Source organism: Podarcis liolepis (genome assembly GCF_965112155.1).
Source record: "Podarcis liolepis genome assembly, chromosome: 1".
Classification (NCBI taxonomy): Eukaryota; Metazoa; Chordata; class Lepidosauria; order Squamata; family Lacertidae; genus Podarcis; species Podarcis liolepis.
The window spans coordinates 54,742,096-54,760,125 of NC_139554.1; the positions used below are offsets into that span (position 1 = coordinate 54,742,096).

General features: G+C 42.1%; 1 protein-coding gene across 6 annotated transcripts in view; it reads left to right on the top strand.

Annotated features, from left to right (window-relative positions):
- The window catches only part of LRRC4C (leucine rich repeat containing 4C), a 614,900-nt gene extending 599,887 nt beyond the window's left edge, over positions 1 to 15,013 (top strand). For all 6 annotated transcript variants that reach the window (XM_083464159.1, XM_083464156.1, XM_083464158.1 and 3 more), the window contains one exon: positions 8,789 to 15,013. In XM_083464159.1, coding sequence (XP_083320285.1) covers positions 8,831 to 10,741 — 1,911 coding nt within the window. In that variant the 5' untranslated portion in view covers positions 8,789 to 8,830 and the 3' untranslated portion in view covers positions 10,742 to 15,013. The remainder of the gene's footprint in view (positions 1 to 8,788) is intronic.
- Positions 15,014 to 18,030: the final 3,017 nt, after the last annotated feature.

Sequence of the window (18,030 nt, forward strand, 5' to 3'; positions counted from 1 at the left end):
AATTACAGAGGTGTTGCTATTTAATCATTACCAGGTGAAATATTCCTTGGCATGAAACCACTGCATTCAGAATACACTGATGCGATTTTGATATATTCTCTTCAGTGAGCACACGTGGTTTATAAACTCGGTGGTCTGAATATTTACAAAGTTTCTGTTTCCTGGGTTACTTTGGATTTTTCTTTGATTAGCTGTCTGGTCTTCCTTATTTCCCTCTTGTTTGTTCCTTATGATGTAGTCCTTGAGAATAAGGAAACTCAAAAACAGCAGAAAGCCTTCAGAAGATCAATTTCCCTTCAGGAGTTACTGAAGTGAGGCTTAGATAGCTCAAGGATTAACAATCCATTAGAAAACCTTGTGTCATTAAACCACTGATTTGTATCTTAAAGTGGTCAGTAGAAATTTCAAGTTAGAAACTCTTGATTTAAAGTAACTTGGCTAGATTGTTATGAGTTGGGAAAACCCACTTTAAATCGGAATAAATGGCAGTCCATGGAAAACCTGATTGCTATCTACTCTGGCAGATTTCCTCCGAGGGAAGCAGCAAGACAAGAAGTGTGGATAAGCTCTAAACAGTATTCAATTAGCAAATAACTTTTCCATTGAACATGTTCTGTTAAAGGTGTTCCGTGTACACTCAAACTCCAAAATGCTGGGAGGGGAAAATATTTATTTTAGTTTGGTTTAGTTTAGTTTAGAATTTATAAACGACTCTACATTCAGAGAATACACAAGTGGTGTACAGAAATAGAATAAAATGCAGATCATAAAAACAGTGTTAAAACCTAAACTCCTTTGGCACAACTCTGTCTGACGATTATACTTGCATTCTCAGTTCCCTTTAGGGAAGTGTATAAGTTAGTAGACCTTAGCACATGGGTAGGCAAACTAAGGCCTGGGGGCCAGATCCGACCCAATCGCCTTCTAAATCTAGCCCATGGACGGTCTGGGAATCAGCATGTTTTTACATGAGTAGAATGTGTGCTTTTATTTAAAACACATCTCTGAGTTATTTGTGGGGCATAGTAATTTGTTCATCCCCCCAAAAAAATATAGTCCAGCCCCCAACAAGGTCTGAGGGACAGTGGACCAGCCCCCTGCTGAAAAAGTTTGCTGATCCCTGTCTTAGCACAACCTAAACACATATACATTTCCCCATTTTATGTTCACCATCTTGAAAGTGTTGTTATATCTTCTGTTATAGATATTCTTATAACTGGAATAAACAGTGCTATGGCTTCTTCAGTGAAGGTCCTCAGCATTCTGCATTCCTCGCTTACTATAGTTTTAGATAAATAAGCATCTTTGGTAGTTACAAAAGTGAATGTCACACCAGAATTTAGTTTACCACGTGCTAACTACTTGAAACTCCTGGGGCCAGATGCAACTAACCCATTCCACAAGCAGAAGCCCTCATAATGACTTCTGCAAGTGTGATGGGGATTACCTCTCCTCTTCCTCCCCCTTGACTCCCACAAATCCACTCTGGGAAATCCACTCTGTGTGGGAAGAGAGGAAGGGAGGTTACTGCAGTGTTTCCCAACCGGTGTTCCGCGGCACACTAGTGTGCCGCGAGACGTTACTTGGTGTGCCGTGGGAGGGAGGCGGGCGAGTCGGGCGGCGAGAGGCGGGGCGGCGGCGGCGAGGATCCGCGTCGAGCCGGGGGCGGCTCCGCGGTGGTGGTGCCGAGGTTTCTCTCTCCATTCTCCCCTCACACACACACAGGAAATAACACAGGATCAGCTGACAGGACACGGCCAATGGGGCAGCGGCGGGGCAGCGCGCGCAAAAGGGAGGAGCGCGAGACAGCGGCGGCGCAGGGCGGGAGGGCGGCGCATTGCGCGTGCTCAAACCCGCCCTCCGAGGCACAGAGGGGAGCTGGGCAAGCGCCTTCTTCAACCACGCGCTCGTTTAAAAGTTTCTCTTTCAAAAAGGAAACGTGGATTTCTTCCACCCCATTGGCTGCGACTCCGCCCACTCCGTCCTCCTCCCCCTCGCCCGCCCGCGGCGCCTCGCTCCTCAGCCTCCGCCATGTACCGCTCGCTCCGCTCCCTCCAGCGCCTGAGTTGCGCCAGGGGCGCCGCCGTCCACGCGTGCCAGAGGGGCCCGCCGACCTGCAGCCGCCACGCGCAGCCACGGAGGATGGTGAGCGGCGCCCCCCCCGCTGTGCGCGCAATGGAGGGAGGGAGGGAGGCGCAAGGGCATCAGAGGTGACCTTTGCCGGCCTCTTGCGGGACAGGCGCCTCCTGCGCTGCTGAGGGGCCCCTTCCTGCCTTTGTGGGCCTGACACGGCCTCAGGGTTCCCTCCCTCTCTCCACATATATAAATTGGCTTTTATTATTAGCGCTTTCGCATTCCTTTTTCTCCCTCCCAGGAGCTCCGGTGGGGGGGGCGGGCGGGGCTCCCGCCATTTACCCCCCACAACAACCCTGTGAGGGAGGCCGGGCTGAGAGGATTCCGGCCGGCAGGTTTGAACCCCTTCTCACACCTGTTCGCGCTCCTTGCACGGAATGGGGCGGATGGGGAGGAACGGGGCTCGCCGCTGCCTCCGCTCGCCCTCCCCCCCTCCGCCGGCGGCCCCGCGATTCTTGGCTTTTTGGCGGTTGGCACAGAAGGAAGGCAGGGGGGGGGAATTGAAACTTACACTTTTGTGCGTCCCTCCCGGCGTGACGCTGCGCGCTGACGTCACGGGGCTGTGGTGTGCCTTGAGATTTTTTTCATGAAACAAGTGTGCCTTTGCCCAAAAAAGGTTGGGAAACACTGGGTTACTGCATCAGGCACGAATATAGGTCAGTGGAAGCATAACAATCTCCTTACTGCTATGTTGAATTCCATCATTGCCTGGCAGCCAAGCACTACTCATATTGTGGAACCTATTCATTTAAAGATCCCCAATTCACTAGGAAAACAAGTATCCTCTGCATCTTCCATAATTCCCCCCACAATCTTGTATCCAGTCTTGATATGATGCATCTTATCATTTGGATGGGGCTGTTCAGTACAGTAATGTACTTTACATGTCAAAAGTTGAACCTGAGACCTTTTACATGTAAAGTACATTACTGAATAACAGCCCCATCCAAATGATAAGATGTATCATATCAAGATTGCTAGTTCTCAGCTCTGATATGAACTGTAGCAAGCTGGGTTTGGTTACATTATTGTTTTTATGGAAACAATATAGAATAATTGAGAGAGGACTTTGGTCCCATGTTTCCTTTATCTGTTTTATCACTAGCTAATGTGATTCATTATTCAAGCATAGTCCTTTAGGGAAAAAGAGTAGGCAAGACAAAACAAAAAGACAAATGAGCAACATTCTTTTTAGTTGCTTCTCTGCTAGTCTTTCAACATAAAAGTTGTGCAGCACAAATGTGTGTGTGTGTGTCTGTGTGTGTGTGTTTACTTGGAAATAGGTCCATTTCTGTTAAAAGTGGGGTGTTTACAAATGTAGCCTTAATGTGTCATCCTGTGCCAAAATCCACTCAAGGATTGCACTTTATACAACCATAGATCTCCTACTCTTCCCAGCACCTAACTATACATGATGCTAATTGTGTCACTTGCAATCACATTATTAGTTTTTCTGTAGTTAATTTCAGGCATGGAGCTCAACTTTTATTAAATTGCAGGGGAGGCTGGACCTTTATTTCCCCTCTTGCAATTTATATGCAGACACAGAAAACTCGAAAAACTCTGGTTGACAATAATGGGAAGTTTCCCCCTTAAACCTAACTGCAGCACCGGGGGGGGGGGGGCAGGGGATTTTCATCAAGATCATGAAAGAAGAGGGAAGTGTTAAATCTCTACCTCCATGCCAAAAACAACAACACTCCCTTCTTTTCCCAGGGACACAACAACACACCATGTATGTGTGCCCCAGCAACCATGACTATCAGCCCAGAACAATTATCTACAATTATCTATTAACTACAATTATTATTTCAGCAACCTTGCAAGGGATGCTACTGCAGCCATGGTGTTGAGTATGTACATGTTAATGGTGATGTCAAAGCAAAGAACACATCAAACAAAAGCACTTTGCACAGAGACGCTTGATAATTTTCAGTGTTCCGGTCTACCTCAGGAGGTTCTGGACTCTCCTTTCTTGGAGGTTTTTAAGCAGATGGTCATGTGTCATGGATGCTTTAGCTGGGATTTCTGCATTACAGGGGGTTGGACTAGATAAGTATGGCCATCCAGACAGTTTCTGGGGTTTAGCAAGCACAACCTTTATCTCACTTCAAGTGTTGCAAATTAAGAAATAGTTCACTTATCTCAATTTTGCTCAGAGAGGCACTCTGATTTGGAGCTTGGCCACTACTTTGTGGTAGGGATGGAAGGAAAGTTTAATTCAAAACACATTTAAAGGCCAATCTACCTAATTTGCACTTTCTGAAATATTATGAGGACTGAAACACAGCCATCCTTCAAAATTCATACTTCTCTGAATTTGGAATGCAGCTCTCCAGCCAAAGCACAAAAATGCATATACTGGGGTAAATATTGCATACAAAATCATATATTGGTGGAAATGCATTAATACTATGAATGTGTATATTGGGGAAAATGTATTAAAAAAGTGTATAATAGGAGAAAATTGCACACAGACACAAAAAGAATTTTGATGACGTCTGAGGAACTTAAGACTGAAAATGTGGGATACCAAGAGAAGCAAAATGAACAGTTTCACCATCCGTCCTCTGTAGACATGACTGCAGCTGAGAAATTGGAATGAGCTGCTTGGGTTTTAGAAAGATCATATGAAATATTCATTCTTAATTATTAGCAGTTGACGCTAGGATGGGATTGGACCCTGGTAAGGATGTTCCTTTTTTATATGAGGAAGTTGCTATATTACAGGTCAGACCACTGGTCCCTCTTCCTCAATATTGTCTAGGGGCATTGGCATACAAGTTTGCAGATTAGAGTCTTTCTCAGTCCTGCCTGAAGACACTGGTGTTTGAACCTGAGAACTTTTTCATACAAAGTGCTGCAGTCTCTTCCCTGAGGCATGGTATAAAAGTTGACAGAAAATTGACATATATCTGGTGGGTACAGCAGGTACCTTTATTAATAATTTGCATATGCATGTTCATCATTTGGTGGCTTGCTTGCAACAGATCAAAAACCACAAATCATTTTCCAGATCGCCTAATACCATTTTTCAAATAGTAGTTTTCAACAGAAACGGTTCAAATATTTAGCAGAAATGATTGAGGGATTTACTGTTGAATGATGACCTATCAAGTGTCATGCATATACAGGTGAACCAGACATTAGATTGGTGTCATGGTCAGAAACAGCTCTCACATAACCCTGTAATAATAATAATAATAATAATAATAATAATAATAATAATAATAATAATAATAATAATAATAATAATAATAATAATTTATTTATACCCTGCCCATCTGGATGGGCCTCCCCAGCCACTCTGGGCGGCTTCCAACAGAAGGTTAAAAATACAATAAAACATCAATCATTAAAAACTTTCCTAAACAGGGCTGCCTTCAGCTGTCTTCAGATGTCTTCTAAATGTCATATAGTTGTTTATTTTTTTGACATCTGATGGGAGGATGTTCCACAGGGCGGGCGCCACTACCCAAAAGGCCCTCTGCCTGGTTCCCTGTAACTTCACTTCTTGCAGTGAAGGCCCTCAGTGCTGGACCTCAGTGTCTGAGTGGAACAATGGAGGTGGAGATGCTCCTTCAGGTATACAGGACTGAGACCATTTAGGGCTTTAAAGGTCAGCACCAACACTTTGAATTGTGCTTAGAAATGTACTAGGAGCCAATGTAGGTCTTTCAAAACTAGTGTTATGTGGTCTTGGCGGTTGCTCCAAGTCACCAGTCTAGCTGCCACATTCTGGATTAGTTGTAGTTTCTGGGTCACCTTCAAAGGTAGCCCCACGTAGAGCGCGTTGCAGTAGTCCAAGCAGGAGACAACTAGAGCGTGCACCACTCTGGTGAGACAGTCTGCAGGCAGGTAGGGACTCAGCCTGTATTCCAGATGGAGCTGGTAGACAGCTGCTCTGGACACAGAATTGACCTGCACCTCCATGGACAGTCCAAAATGACTCCCAGGGTACGTACTTCAGGGGCACAGTTGCCTCATTCAGGATCAGGGAGTAGTCCCTCCACCTGCCCGCCCCCTGTTCCCCCGTATAAAAAATACAGTTGGTTGAAAACAAATTGAACTAAGTTTATTGATGATTAAACCTGTGCTTTAAAACGAAATAATAAACAGGGGTACATCAGCAGACACTAAGAGAGTGTTCCTGAACACACATACCAGAACACATTTACAATACTCCTGGGACAGTGTCGAATCTGGGGGACTCAAATTTCAGCGGCCCCCTATGCAGTGGTAACCCTCCCCTCCCACCTCTCGCCTTCCATTCTACCTCATAGTTGTGGAATGCCCTGTGTCACCCCTGAGGTTCTGCATCTGGTTTGGTTGTGCTCCCCTAAATCCACCTCTGCCTGAGAGTAAGCTCTATGGGACACTGAGAGCTGATTCCCATGTGACACTAAGCCAAACAATGGCTTGGTGTGACCACACAAACTTGAGGTTTCCTGTAGAGGAGATAGCAACTGCTGCTGCTGTACTGTTGTGGATTAAGGTTTGTCTTGCTCAGAACAAACCATGAGTGGTAAACCCAGGGGCAAACCTTGGTTTGCTGAAGCAATATAAACCATAAGCCTGGGTTTGGGCAACACACTGAACCAAATTAAAACTTAACTGGCAGCAGAAGAGGCAGAGGAGGAGAAAAGTGGCCATTCTCTCCTCTCTGGGAGCCTGCACACTCCTGCATTTGTACAAAGCCATAGTTTGGCTCTGCAAACCAGCTCATTGTAAACATGTGTAGGACTGCAGTGTCAGAAATGGCAAAACACACCAGATTCATTTCAATAAACAGTGTCCTAGCACCTGCTGAGGTTCCTTCTTTCTGCTCTTTTCTCTTGCTCTTTGGGGCTGCTTTCCGTTTTTTCATTCTAACCCGGTGCTTTTAACCTCTCGTCTCTGAGGAAATGTATGGAATACAGTCTTCACAGTGCTGCATAAAAGCTTTAATAGTTTTCTGTTACTGCAAGAAGCTAGTGTCAAACATGCATAAGTAAATTCATAAATATATATTATCTGATTATAAAAATCACCTTTTACTAAATAGACTACTATGTGAATAATAATATATTTTCACCCTGTTTTTCAAAGTATACCATTTCCACCTCCACCTCCTTACTACAAAATGAAACAATTTGAAGCTTAAAATGGAAAACCTTTGGCTGATAGTATTTTTGTTCAACTAAATGCATGTATTATGCATCTGTGTGCTTTGGGTTATAAATGTGCTTGGCGCTTGCTGTAATTTATAAGACTTCACTTTTGGCTGATTTATAGGAAATTTCATTAATCTCTACAGCACAGGGACCTTGCAGTGAGTAGCAGATTGAAAATGAAGCCAGGGCTGGGTTTTTTAGAAGCTACCACAAATGAATCAGCACTGAGAGACTTTGAATAGTAATGATCATTTGCAGAGTCGAAAGGTCTTTTTTCACTTACACTAAGATCCGAAAGAAACATTTTTGGAGGTAACACTGAAATTGCTAACCCTGCAGCTATGGGAGATATATTTTTTTCTGTCGTTTAAATAGCCATTCTTTATTCCTGTGTTCAGCACACATTTACTAATGAGACTTTCTCTGCTGCTATGGCCAAATATGAGGATAGTGGAGAGTGTATCAGGAAATCAGATGAGTCTGCTTAATGGTGGGAGAGAGCTGATGCTCAGCTCAGCAGTTCACAGAAACTCCTTTTTATCTGCTTTCCTGAAAGAAGCAAACAATAAGCATTTGGTGAGCATTTCTATTCAAGTAGTAAAAGCTTTACTTGTACCATTCCTCAGTTCTATGTTTTGTACACCATGGCGACTGTCCTTTAGGGGAAATAGCACAAGAAGTAAAGGCAATAGGAGTCTGCAGATTTGACTGTGTCACATAGACCATACATGCATGTCAATGCTATACTCATGCTTGCCTTTTAATCACTGCTCTTGGTAAACTAGAGGCAAACTACATTGGTCCCCATCTTAATTGTTAGAATTTCTGTATCAACTGAAAAACAAGCATGGGCTATGACATTCCAGTTCCATTCTATGCGTGGTTTCATGGAAGTTCTTCTTGATAAAAAAAAACAAAAACAAGACAAGCATATATCACAACAACGATAGTGTTGCATTTTCATTTTTTTTAATTATTATTATTATTATTATTATTCATTTGCAGATTTTTTTCATGATTTCCAATATTGTATTCAATCATGTCCCTTTGCTGCCAGAAACAGCATAGGCTTCCATCAGCAGAATCTTGCCAATTCTCCCTCTCCCCTCCTTGTGGCCCCTGCAAATCTGTTCCAGAAGATTGAATGGCCCTTCAGAACAGTGTGGGAAGGGGTGCAGAGTGCTGCAAAAGGGAGGAAGAATTGGCACCACCGGAAACTATCTTATATTTCAGTTAGAATTGTATGCCATTTTATGTGTTATTTTCTTTTGGTGACTTGGCTGCATAGTTCAACAGAGAGTTCAAAGGCTCAAGTAGCAATTTTAATCCTCCATTAGTATATTAAGATGCATTCCCCAGAAATTTGTAGGCAGGTGAATGGGAAATTATGTGTATCAAGTATTTCATAAAATTACCATTTTAAAAATATATAAAGTTGAGGAAATTGTAGTGCAAATTAACAATTGGAGCTAACATGATCCTTCTTTATTTGTTTCTTTCAGACTATTGGAACTCCTGAAGGACCAACACCAAATAAATTATGAATGTTGAACAAGATGACCTTACATCCACAGCAGATAATGATAGGTCCTAGGTTTAACAGGGCCCTATTTGACCCCTTGCTTGTGGTGCTACTGGCTCTTCAACTTCTTGTGGTGGCTGGTTTGGTCAGAGCGCAGACTTGCCCGTCTGTCTGTTCCTGCAGCAATCAGTTTAGCAAAGTAATTTGTGTGAGGAAGAATCTGAGAGAGGTCCCTGACGCCATCTCCACAAACACACGGTTATTGAATCTCCATGAGAACCAGATCCAAATCATTAAGGTGAATAGCTTCAAACACCTGAGACATCTAGAAGTCTTGCAGCTGAGCAGAAATCACATTAGAACAATTGAAATAGGGGCCTTCAATGGTCTGGCTAATCTCAATACTTTGGAACTTTTTGACAATCGTCTTAGCACCATCCCAAATGGGGCTTTTGTGTACTTGTCAAAACTGAAGGAGCTTTGGTTGCGAAACAACCCCATTGAGAGTATTCCTTCTTATGCTTTTAATAGAATCCCTTCCCTGCGAAGGTTGGACTTGGGGGAATTGAAAAGGCTTTCATATATCTCAGAAGGTGCCTTTGAAGGTCTGTCCAATTTGAGGTATTTGAACCTTGCTATGTGCAACCTTCGGGAGATCCCTAACCTCACGCCACTTGTAAAACTGGATGAGCTAGACCTTTCTGGGAATCACTTAACTGCTATCAAGCCTGGGTCCTTTCAAGGATTAATGCACCTTCAGAAATTGTGGCTGATCCAATCCCAGATTCAAGTGATTGAAAGGAATGCCTTTGATAACCTTCAGTCGCTAGTGGAGATCAACCTGGCCCACAACAATCTAACACTACTGCCTCACGACCTCTTTACACCTCTCCGTCTAGAAAGGATCCACCTACATCACAACCCTTGGAACTGCAACTGTGACATCCTGTGGCTCAGCTGGTGGATTAAAGACAAAGCGCCCTCGAACACTGCATGCTGTGCCCGTTGCAACACGCCTCCTAGCTTGAAAGGGAGGTACATTGGTGAGCTGGACCTGAATTACTTCACGTGCTACGCTCCTGTGATTGTGGAGCCACCAACAGACCTCAACGTCACTGAAGGCATGGCTGCAGAGCTGAAATGTCGAGCATCGACGTCCCTGACCTCCATATCTTGGATTACTCCAAATGGGTCTGTTATAACACATGGGGCTTATAGGGTTCGGATTTCTGTGCTCAGCGATGGCACGTTAAATTTTACGAGGGTGACTGCGCAAGACACGGGCTTGTATACATGCTTGGTGAGTAACTCTGTTGGGAATACCACAGCTTCTGCAACACTCAATGTAACTGCACAGGAGTGTATTACTTATTTTTCAACCATCACAGTAGAAACTGTGGAACCTTCTCAGGATGAGGCGCGGACAACAGAGCAGGTTTGGCCCACACCGGTCATTGAATGGGACACCACCAATGTGACAACCTCTCTCACACCACAGAGCACAAGGTCAACGGAAAAAACGTTCACCATCGCTGTGACAGATTTGAGCAATGGGATTCCAGGAATAGATGAGGTTATGAAGACTACCAAAATCATAATTGGTTGTTTTGTGGCAATCACTCTTATGGCAGCGGTGATGTTGGTCATTTTCTACAAAATGAGAAAGCAACATCACCGGCAAAACCACCATGCTCCAACACGAACTGTAGAGATCATTAATGTGGATGATGAGCTTACAGGTGACACGCCTATAGAAAGTCATTTGCCCATGCCAGCAATAGAGCATGAGCACCTAAATCACTATAACTCTTATAAGTCTCCTTTCAACCACACAACAACAGTTAACACAATAAATTCAATACACAGTTCAGTGCATGAACCATTATTGATCCGAATGAACTCGAAAGACAATGTGCAAGAGACTCAGATCTAAAACATTTACAGATTTAAAACACAAGACAGTTTATTAAAAAAAAATGACACAAATGACTGGGCTAAATCTACTGTTTCAAAAAAAGTGTCTTTACAAAAAAAAGAAATTTATTTATTAAAAATTCTATTGTGAGAGAAAGCAGACAAAATTATGTGTATTCCTCAGAACCTCTTTTTGCTGCACTTATTTACCCTACTTCTTTCCTCCCCTTTCTTCTTCCCCCTTCCCAAGCCCATTTGCCATATTTTTCATAGAACAACTTGATTCTCTAAAAAAAAAAGATTAAAAAAAACTGGTCTAGGGATTTTTGTAAGAATTCTGTTAACGCTTTGGGAATTTTTATGGTGAATTCTAGTGGTGAGATTCGGTCTATTTTGTCTTTCTTCATTTCATTTTCTTCTCATGCCCTTTTTGAAATGGTTCAACAGGGAAATGGATGTTAGTGGTAGATTCATAAGAACAATCAAGGAACAACAACAACAAAAATAACAAAATATTTTATTTTTATTTTTATTTTTCACATAATGACCTGTTCTGTATTTCCTGAAGGGACCATTCTGTGGAAGAAGAAAACAAAAACAAAAACAATCCAAGAAATTAATTTTCATGTGAGCATCTATAAAACCCATGATCTTTTAAACAATTCTAGAACCAGGATTTGTAGTTCAAACACTAAAATAAGATTATAAATAAAATATTGTTGGTTTTTTCTGTATTTGGACAGAAATCATTTTTAGTGTGGCTTCTGATGTCAAAAGGTGGTTAAAAATTCTACATTCCCCTCTCTTGCATTTTCCTAAAAAATGAAAACTTTATAACTTACAACAGTTTGGATTTTAACTCATCATTAGTAATATATTTACTTTTAGCCTATGTAAACATTAGCATACCATGTGTGAAGAATAGTGGCCAAAATCAACCCGGTTCATATTGTATTGGTGGTTTGCAACCTGCTGCAGCATAATTCCATCCCACCCTGCTCAGATAATGTGAAAAGTCCTGGACCACAGGGAAGGAGCTTGTGCTGTGGTCCCTTCATATACCTACACTGTCAAGGGGAAAGCCTTGCGGAATGGGTTTCTTCCCACATATGGTTTTTTTAAAAAATGTTACTTAAACAGTTCAGGAAGAAGCCATGCAACAGTTGCCATAACACCAGCCTATCATGGAAAGGGGTCTTAACTCAAGCTGAGCCAGAGATCTCCATGCTCCATATTCATGGGACCATTAATCCCCCACAAAAAAGGCTGGGTATCAATGGCTTTCAGGTGACAGACAAAATGAAGAATGCTTGGGTAGTGGCTGGGCTTAACCTTAAAGTTGAGGTGGCTGAGGGTTTTCTTCACAAACAAACAAACAAACAAACAGGCTTTATCGCCATTTCCATTGGAAGCTTGGATGGCCTCAGCAGCCTGGAAGCCTTCCCTTTGGAATTTGGAACAGAGTTGTTCTGGTAGAGCAAAATTATGTCTTAATGTAGCATCATTCACAAGTGGATTCTTGGGGGCTTCCCATTGGTATTTCCCCCCACACACATGTCAAATAAAAGAGAGCAAACCCCTAGTCCACCTTGACTTAAATGCAAGCCAACCCCCAACCAAAAGTCTGTAAATTTCATCCCCCAAAGATTCATCCATACTTCTGGATGCCTTCTGCAACAAATAAAGATAATTAACCATAGAATACATTTTAAATTCTTTCTGGTTTTTGGGACATCTTCCAGAATGGGAAGAGGACATGTGGCAGCAGCAGCAAGGGTGGGAGGAGTTAGATTTGACAGGGCTGGTTTTTAAAATGGTCCTAGGCCATGGTTTTACTTACTATTGCTGATCTAGAACTAAACATCCACTCAGGTCATTACTTTGTTTGAATGAAAACACTCACAGATGCAAATATGAATGTTGTTTAACTAGCCAGCACAATCAAAAGATGTCTGAGCATGATGAGCTAAAATGCAATCAAGGTACTGATAACTTTCAGGAAGCAACTTGCAACATCAAGGGGTTAACAAAGAAATTAAGATGTTCTAACAAATTGTTTTGGTTCGTGTCAGACGAATGGAAAAAGTAAAAGCCATAAGTACTACAGTTCCCAAATGAGAAGGCAGATGTGGAGTCCTTGTGGAACATTTTTGGAAGACGTGTCTTCCCACCCAGCTTTACAGCAGTGATACAATCAACGTGTTGGTGGAAATGTGTGGATCTATTTTTTTGTGATGTGGGAAGCAGATCTTAGTGGAAATCATCTTCTGGTGAAATAATATTCCTGCATTAAAAATGGGGAAACGGGAAGCAGCTTAGATGACTCAGTCTACCAAGAGCAGAAGTAAGAAGTTTTTTTGCATATCTCCCCACCCACCAACTACTCACCACAGCCAGTGTCCTAGAGCCCAACCATGCAGGCGTGCTATGTACTACAATTGCAGCAGTAGCTCTTGGGAGAACTCCATCTCCCATGGGTTACAGGGCACAATGATATGCTGATCCACAGTTCATTGATGAGCTCAGACTCCAGGATGCCTTGGGTGGTGGGGAGTGGAAAGAATGTATCTCTTCCACATTCCATGTAAGTCTTTGAATGAAAGGGAAAGGGGGTATTTTGGGAAGTGAGAGTATACTGGAAGATGTTTGGGAGGATGGAAAGCTGGTGGAGAGTGGAGGTTATGTTTTGAGCCTCTGAAAATAAAGTTATTTTTAAATACATAATTTGGTAGTAAACCAAGCCAGTCTGAGGTGACTCAGGACACTCTCTGCCATGTCTAACACCAACTCCAGCTGCCATTAACATACCTCTTACCAGCACATGTCTCTGAGTTTATCCTAGTGACAAAGCACTACACAGAGTTGTTCTGTTAGGATCCCATTCTGGTACTTGTACATGACATCTGTTAAGGGTTTCTAGCCCTTTGATACCCTTTTACCCCATGGTGCCTTTAATGGGAGAAAAGCTTCTCAGCCTGCCCAGTGCTTATGCAAGTGGCAAGGACTATTTTTCAACAGTTTAGAGAACTTTCAGGGTGTTCCAAACAATGAAGGGAAAGGAACACAAGCCACGAGGTAGGAATGTTTGGTCCTCCTTGTTTGTCTGGGCAAGCAATTCCTTTTAAGAAAAGTATGTGTAGCCAAATGATAGGCAGACTCCTTCGTTAAGAAGGTGGGTGCCAACAGACAATTTCTTATCAAAACAAAAGAGAGTTGTTACAGAAAAGGAGCAGTTGGGAGTAGCATTAAAAGAGTACAACAAAAGGTTACGTGTGCAAATGCATTTCTACACAGGCTGGCAAAGCTGAAATACCAGAGTCCTCAAAAGTGGTAGTCTTAGAAGCATCATTCGGTTTCAAGCCATTTCAGAATGGATGTATACAATCTGGGATGTGGGCAACTCCAGGAAAACTCTGTACAGTGGTACCTCAGGTTACATACGCTTCAGGTTACAGACTCTGCTAACCCAGAAATAGTGCTTCAGGTTAAGAACTTTGCTTCAGGATGAGAACAGAAATCGTGCTCTGGCGGCGCAGTGGCAGCAGGAGGCCCCATTAGCTAAAGTGGTGCTTCAGGTTAAGAACAGTTTCAGGTTAAGCACGGACCTCCAGAATGAATTAAGTACTTAACCCGAGGTACCACTATACTTCACTAGGAGTGAATTCTCTCAGGAAGACAGCAGCTAGGGAGAAAGGAAATGCAACTTCCATGAAGACTTGTGTCCCACCAACTGTTTTGCAGAGCAAACAGTCACTACTGGTAGACCACATCCAGACCCTTTTGTCACAGTCTAATGGGTAGCTGAGAGGTGCTCAAACAGACTATAAAAGAGGGGCATGTGACCAGCCAATTAAGAGTAGGACAGCTTCCATCTACCTAAGGATTAGCCCTTTTCTCTATGCAAGAGAAGAAATCCAGAAGGCAGGCAGGTAAAGTGGCTGACTCCATAGCATACTCCCCGTGACAGGATTCAGACACAAGAAATGTAATATTTGCACCTTTTAAGTAGAGCTGGACCATTAGTTGCATATGTTGACTGAGTTAAACAATACTGGTGGCCTGTTTAAGAATAGGAACTGGAGGATCAAGCTGGTGACTAAAACAACAAAAATGTCACAGGTCTGCAGCAGAGTCCAGTCCACTCATAAGTTTTAAAATGAAAGGTTTTGAGACCCAATATGGGAGCCAGAAAGTGGCTTGTGAATGACCCGTTTAAGTGATACATTTTTATTAACTTGATCTGGGGTTGAGATGCTAATAAAATAGTCAACATTACTATTGCTGAAATAAATATCTTTGTAGTCTGGTTTTTTATGTATTGTACTGTTAACTGAATTAATAGTGTCAAAAGTTACTGGCATTACTGTGAGTTGATTGCAACCAGACAAAATGAATATGTGTTGACATTGTTTCCTGTTGGGTATTTGCACATTTGTCTAAAGAAAGCCACATATTAGGGGCTGAAAACTTGAAATCTTGGAGAAGGGGAGTTCCAGCTGAGAGGGGAAAGGGATAGGTAAAAGGAGGAGACACTCCCATATGCATTTCCTATAGGCTTCCCACATTCTTGTCTCTATTACATCTTTTCCTGGAGAGTTTCTGTCGCATTTCCTTTCTCAACAGCTGGTGGAGATGGATTTGGAGAAGTAAGCCTGGCTTTTGTGCTACTCTGGTAAAGTTAACTGAAGACAAACAGCATATGTTAATGTCTATTTTTTGCATGTCTGCAGAAGTATGCTAATCTTATTTATCCCCCATGCCACTGCAAAATATTTTATTCTGGACCAGATTTTAAAGATTTGGAGCTCTGGCTGAAGAATGGAATCCAAAACTATGGCATGAAAGAAGTAAAAGGATCTCATTCCTACTTTCAACTGGACCACTATATTCTTATAAGAAAGTTGAATTCACATCTTCATCCCTTTGAGGGGCTAAATCAAAGTTGTCTCAAAAGATATTTGAAAACCAAATTCATGTATATTCATTCCAGTGTACAGTGGTACCTCAGGTTACATACGCTTCAGGTTACATACGCTTCAGGTTACAGACTCTGCTAACCCAGAAATATTACCTCGGGTTAAGAACTTTGCTTCAGGATGAGAACAGAAATTATGCAGCAGCAGCGCAGCGGCAGCAGGAGGCCCCATTAGCTAAAGTGGTCCTTAAGGTTAAGAACAATTTCAGGTTAAGAACAGACCTCCGGAAGGAATTAAGTTCTTAACCCGAGGTACCACTGTAATACAAGTATACCATCCACTAGTTGGTGGAGGATACCCATGAAGAACAAAATTTGAGAAGTGGCTTTGCCATTCACAAGTCTTCTGTTTGGGGGCCAAAGCAGATGCTATTTTGGTGATGTAGCTAACATCCACGTCAGATTTCAAAACATTTAATCCTAGGCACAGATTAGGGTGACCTTCATTGGGACCATAGCACACAGGGAAAACAGGCTTAACCAATCATTACTCTCCCCTTCTGTGTTGCAGTTAACCTTAAGAAGAAAAACTCCTATTGGCACAAATTGGGGTTTTTTTATGTGCTTTTTTCTTTTAAGGATAATTGACTTATTGAGAGTTTTTTCTTTCTTTCCAGGATCATGGCTGGCTTGGGGAAGATTTAACCTCCCATCCCTGTGCACTGCAATCCTTACAAAAATTAGTTCCCATTTAGGATTAAATTTTAAATAAAGAAACTGAGGTGGCTGCTGATAAAGCCATGTAATTAATATAGGTTTAGTTTGAACTTTGTTTGTTTGTTTGTTTTACATTTACAAATTATAGAGCCATGAGTTTGGTCACAAGAGGTTGATATATTAAAAACAGAACTTGAGGAAGACTGCAGAGGTCCAAAAGTGTATAAATGAAGCTCAGTTACAAACATGAGTCTGATGCATTTCTAATTGAAATCAAATGCTTTTGATGGGATTTACGTAGAGTTTAATTGAATCAATGCTGAGACCCAATGTTGCCTGTCAACGATGTAAGATTATCTACATATGATGGGCTCACTTCCTCATGCGGTAAATTATTGCAACAAAATCTAATAATCTAATTGAGGATAATGATTTGTATGTCAAATCAGAATTTATTTATCTAAGTATTTTTCCTTCTCCTCAATCCTCAACCTAGTCTATAATTTATGACCTTTTTTTTTTTTTTTTTTTTTTTTGCTAAAGAGTTTTAATTCATACTACTCAGTCTTAAGAGTGAGCAAGATCAACAGTCTGTAGAAGAGCTGACCTGCTTGTTATGTGGAAGGTCTCTTGAGCAAACTGAAACGCTTAACACAGCTGTGATGGGGGCTGCATTTGCTCCTAAGACTGCCAAGTGACTGTTACAGGCAGAAGGGCAAACCTGTAAAAAGGACCCTGAGTGTGGATTACCATGAAGCATCCTCTGTGTGGGACACAAGAAATATAATTTGTAATACTCTCCCAGGAACATTTTGCAAAATGTCATTGTTTTCTCTTTTTCCTGAAATAGCATTAAAGACTACGGGAATTTAAGAAAGAGAGAGAGTGTGTATACACACACACACACACACACACACACACAGAGAGAGAGAGAGAGAGAGAGAGACATATGAATCAATGTACTTAATTCCTCAGTAGAGAGATTTCCTATGACCTGTCTATTTGCTGGTTCACCATTAAAAATGAACTGCTAACATTTTTCCTGCAGCCCCAGTCAAAATCAATAGAACATTGTGATGTAGTCTACTCAGCAAGTGCAGATGTAGTTTGTTCAACATATCTGGTTCATCCCAGGGCTGCTGTTTGTCCAAGTAACTGGATTTATACCAAAGGACAGGCGGTGTACTTTGAGCTGCATTATCCAACACCGGGGAGATTTCCAGGAAAAAAATACCACCACTGCTCCCTTTTAAACCCTTTCCCTAGTTCATGGGTAGGCAAACTAAGGCCCGGGGGTTGGATCTGGACCAATCGCCTTCTAAACCCGGCCTGTGGATGGTCCGGGAATCAGCATGTTTTAACATGAGTAGAATGTGTCCTTTTATTTAAAATGCATCTCTGGGTTATTTGTGGGGCCTGCCTGGTGTTTTTACATGAGTAGAATGTGTCCTTTTATTTAAAATGCATCTCTGGGTTATTTGTGGGGCCTGCCTGGTGTTTTTACATGAGTAGAATGTGTCCTTTTATTTAAAATGCATCTCTGGGTTATTTGTGGGGCATAGGAATTCGTTCATTCCCCCCCCTATTATTCATGTGAGAATGAAATGTTTCTTAATAATCAGGGAAATATTTAATGCTTGGATTCTGTCAGGCACCTTTAAGTTTGTGGGTGCTCT